This window comes from Lissotriton vulgaris, unplaced genomic scaffold (genome assembly GCF_964263255.1).
Source record: "Lissotriton vulgaris unplaced genomic scaffold, aLisVul1.2 SCAFFOLD_9056, whole genome shotgun sequence".
NCBI lineage: Eukaryota > Metazoa > Chordata > Amphibia > Caudata > Salamandridae > Lissotriton > Lissotriton vulgaris.
Window position 1 is genome coordinate 4,529 of NW_028249212.1, and position 3,307 is coordinate 7,835.

General features: G+C 39.0%; 1 protein-coding gene across 1 annotated transcript; it reads right to left on the reverse strand.

Moving 5' to 3' along the window:
- Nucleotides 1-582: 582 nt before the first annotated feature.
- On the reverse strand, nt 583-2,626 carry LOC147663661 (uncharacterized). Its single transcript, XM_086950285.1, has 3 exons — nt 2,185-2,626; nt 1,658-1,869; nt 583-867 (listed from the first exon to the last, which is right to left on the reverse strand). The coding sequence occupies exons 1-3, from the start codon at nt 2,624-2,626 to the stop codon at nt 583-585; spliced, it is 939 nt and encodes a 312-aa protein (XP_086806411.1).
- Nucleotides 2,627-3,307: the final 681 nt, after the last annotated feature.

The following is a 3,307-nucleotide window of genomic DNA, read 5'->3' on the forward strand; positions in this document are numbered from 1 at the left end:
GTTGTGGTGGTGTAGAGTGATGTTGGTGTGTTGCTGAGTGATGTTAATGTGGCGCTTAGTAATGCTGTTGTTGTGATGTGTTGTTCTGTGCTGGTGATGAGTGGTGCTGTGTTGGTGTTCAATGATTACCACCACAGCATAACTCAGCACCACAACAGTTGCACTTCTCCCAACAACGTCATCACTGATGTCCACCAATGCAACACGCAGCAATACCACCTTATCATTCTGCACCCCCACAGTAACATTGAGCAACAACACTGCATGACTCTGCACCAGCACAGGCGTATTTAGCACACCAACAGTCTCATTCATACATACTACTGCAGTGCGTGCAAGCTACAGAGTGTGTGTATTTTGTATTTGTTTTTTTATGTGAGATGGATTGCCTGAATGTTGTATGTGGGCGTGACTATGTTGTATTAATTGAGTGTATTAGTAGTTATATTTTCCCTTCTGTAGTGAAAAAATTACCATAGAGGTTTATAATTTGTATTCCACACCTTTTTATTTTTGTAAAACACACAAATATTTATTTTTTAACTTTGTACAAAAATATGATAGCCAGACAACATGCGAATTTTAGTCTGAACATATGTCTTCGTCTTTTTCTTTAACAATATTTATGATTTTCCCATTACAAAACACCACTTCAAAAGTTTGCGGCAAAAAATGTACAAGCGCATCTCCAATGTTGTCAACTTCATCATCTAACATAAACCATTTAATTAGTATCTCATTGTCTATGGGCATTGATTGATATTCGTCTGTGTTTGTCACCCTAATAGTGATAATACTAGTTTCATCTTTGGTGCTTTCGACGCCATAAATTTGAATGTCCATCTTTTCCTGTGGTGGGGCTGTTACCTGTTGAGAGAAAACAAATGCAACAATTAGTTAGTACATTTTTATACTTTATGTTTTGTGTAAGGCCCAGAGTGGGTGAAAGGGACATAGTGGGTGAAAGGGACAGAGTGGGTGAAAGGGACAGAGTGGGTGAAATGGACAGAGTGGGTGAAAGGCTCAGAGTGGGTGAAAGGCCCAGAGTTGTTGAAAGGGCCAGAGTGGGTGAAAGGGCCAGAGTGGGTGAAAGGGCCAGAGTGGGTGAAAGGGCCAGAGTGGGTGAAAGGCCCAGAGTGGGTGAAAGGCCCAGAGTGGGTGAAAGGCCCAGAGTGGGTGAAAGGCCAAGAGTGGGTGAAAGGGACAGAATGGGTGAAAGGGACAGAGTGGGTGAAAGGGACAGAGTGGGTGAAAGGGACAGAGTGGGTGAAAGTCCCAGAGTGGGTGAAAGGGACAGAGTGGGTGAAAGGGACAGAGTGGGTGAAAGGCCCAGAGTGGGTGAAAGGCCCAGAGTGGGTGAAAGGTGAAAGGGACAGAGTGGGTGAAAGGCCCAGAGTGGGTGAAAGGCCCAGAGTGGGTGAAAGGCCCAGAGTGGGTGAAAGGGACAGAGTGGGTGAAAGGGACAGAGAGGGTGAAAGGCCAAGAGTGGGTGAAAGGGCTAGAGTGGGTGAAAGGCCCAGAGTGGGTGAAAGGCCCAGAGTGGGTGAAAGGCCCAGAGTGGGTGCAAGGCCCAGAGTGGGTGAAAGGGCCAGAGTGGGTGAAAGGCCCAGAGTGGCTGAAAGAGATATTCCAAAAATGTTCAGTTTGTTGTGCTTACCTCCATTTTGCTATGGCGCGTTGTATTCAATATTTTCTGTGCATTGAATTCATGGACAGTAACGTGAGTGAGGGTTACATAATCTCCAAGATGTATTTTAAATAGTGATGCTTCTCTCCACAGTGTCACTTTTATGTCATCTGTTGCTTTTTTTAAAGTAATCGTTTTCAGTGGAGTATCTTGCCCATTGATAAAGACAGTCTTTGCGTCCTCTTCCTACACAAAAAGTAAGCATTGTATTATATAATAATATAAGGTATCATATTTAAGGACCCAAATGAACATCCTTTCGAAAAGATTGCATTATTTATTTCTAAAAATGGCTTTGAAGAGAGTACTTGCATTTGTAGTATACAGCAAAGCACTGGCATATTATAGTTTTCAAAACTCGTACTTTCTACATAGTGTGAAAGAGTGTATAATGCTATGTGTTTTGAGCTTGTTAGTGAAGTTACCAAAGGTGTAATGTGCGTGTAAGCCAACTATGCATTTTTTTAGTTGACATGATGACATGTTTGCGTTCATACTTCCGGCACATATTGTCCCTGAAACAGTCATAAGACTTTTTAGACTTGCACGTTTTATTTCCTTAATGGGAGAAGCCGATGGTGCAGGCGGATGCAAAATGTTCTTTGCTTGTTGGATCAGGCCCTCCTCAATTTTCATAGCGGGAAATTTTGTTACTTTAGTTTGCTTAGTAATTAAAATTGTTTTGTTTTTGATGATAAAGTTGCGTATCAGTAGTCCACAGTTACTTTTAGTTTGCTTGTATAAATCTTCTTGATAACAAGTACATTTCATGGTTCCAGTTTTATCTGCTAGAGCCAAATGAAATAGAATTTTATGTTCTTGTTTTGCATTTTTGTAAGTAGTTTTTCCAGAGCAGTTAATGACATTAACTCGTATGGGTTTCTGATATGGTTTGTTGTCATCGGTATTAATGTTCATGATTTCTTCAATAGACATCATCTGAAATAGAAAATGTGTTATAACATGTTAAATACAAACCCATATTGCTTTATGATCACTGTAATAGCATTCTAAAGTACCATAGTTGTGTAGTTGTTCATTTGTATATATATGATCTAAAATGGATTGGTAGTTAGTTGTGTAACTGTTAATGAGTTGTTGACATTGTAATTTTGCTTCAAAGAATCCAAGTAATTGCTTGGTGTTTGCATTTTGTTGAGATACATCCACATTCAAATCCCCTATAATGATCAATTTGTGTGTGGGGTAAAAATCTGTAATATTTGTGATAAAATCCAAAAGAGAAGTTATACTTTTTTGGGGTGGTTTGTATAAAATAATAATAAGGTAATCAGTGTTATAAATATGTACAGTAAAATGTAAAATGTCTATCCCTTCATGTGTCTCATAAATAGGCAATATAAATAAATCTTTTTTGTAGTACATAATCATTCCATGGTTTGTGTTGTATGTATGAAATTTATCAAATATAATGTGATGGTATTGTTCTATCGTAAAATCAGTAGCTGTAGCCTTCCTTGTAGTGTTGATCTCAGTTAAGCAAATAATGTCTGCTTGTAATATATTCCTATCCGCTATCATAGATGTAAAATTTTTCTGTAGTGATCTTATATTGTGTGCAATGATATTGAAATGTGCACTGTATGTATGTAACTGTGG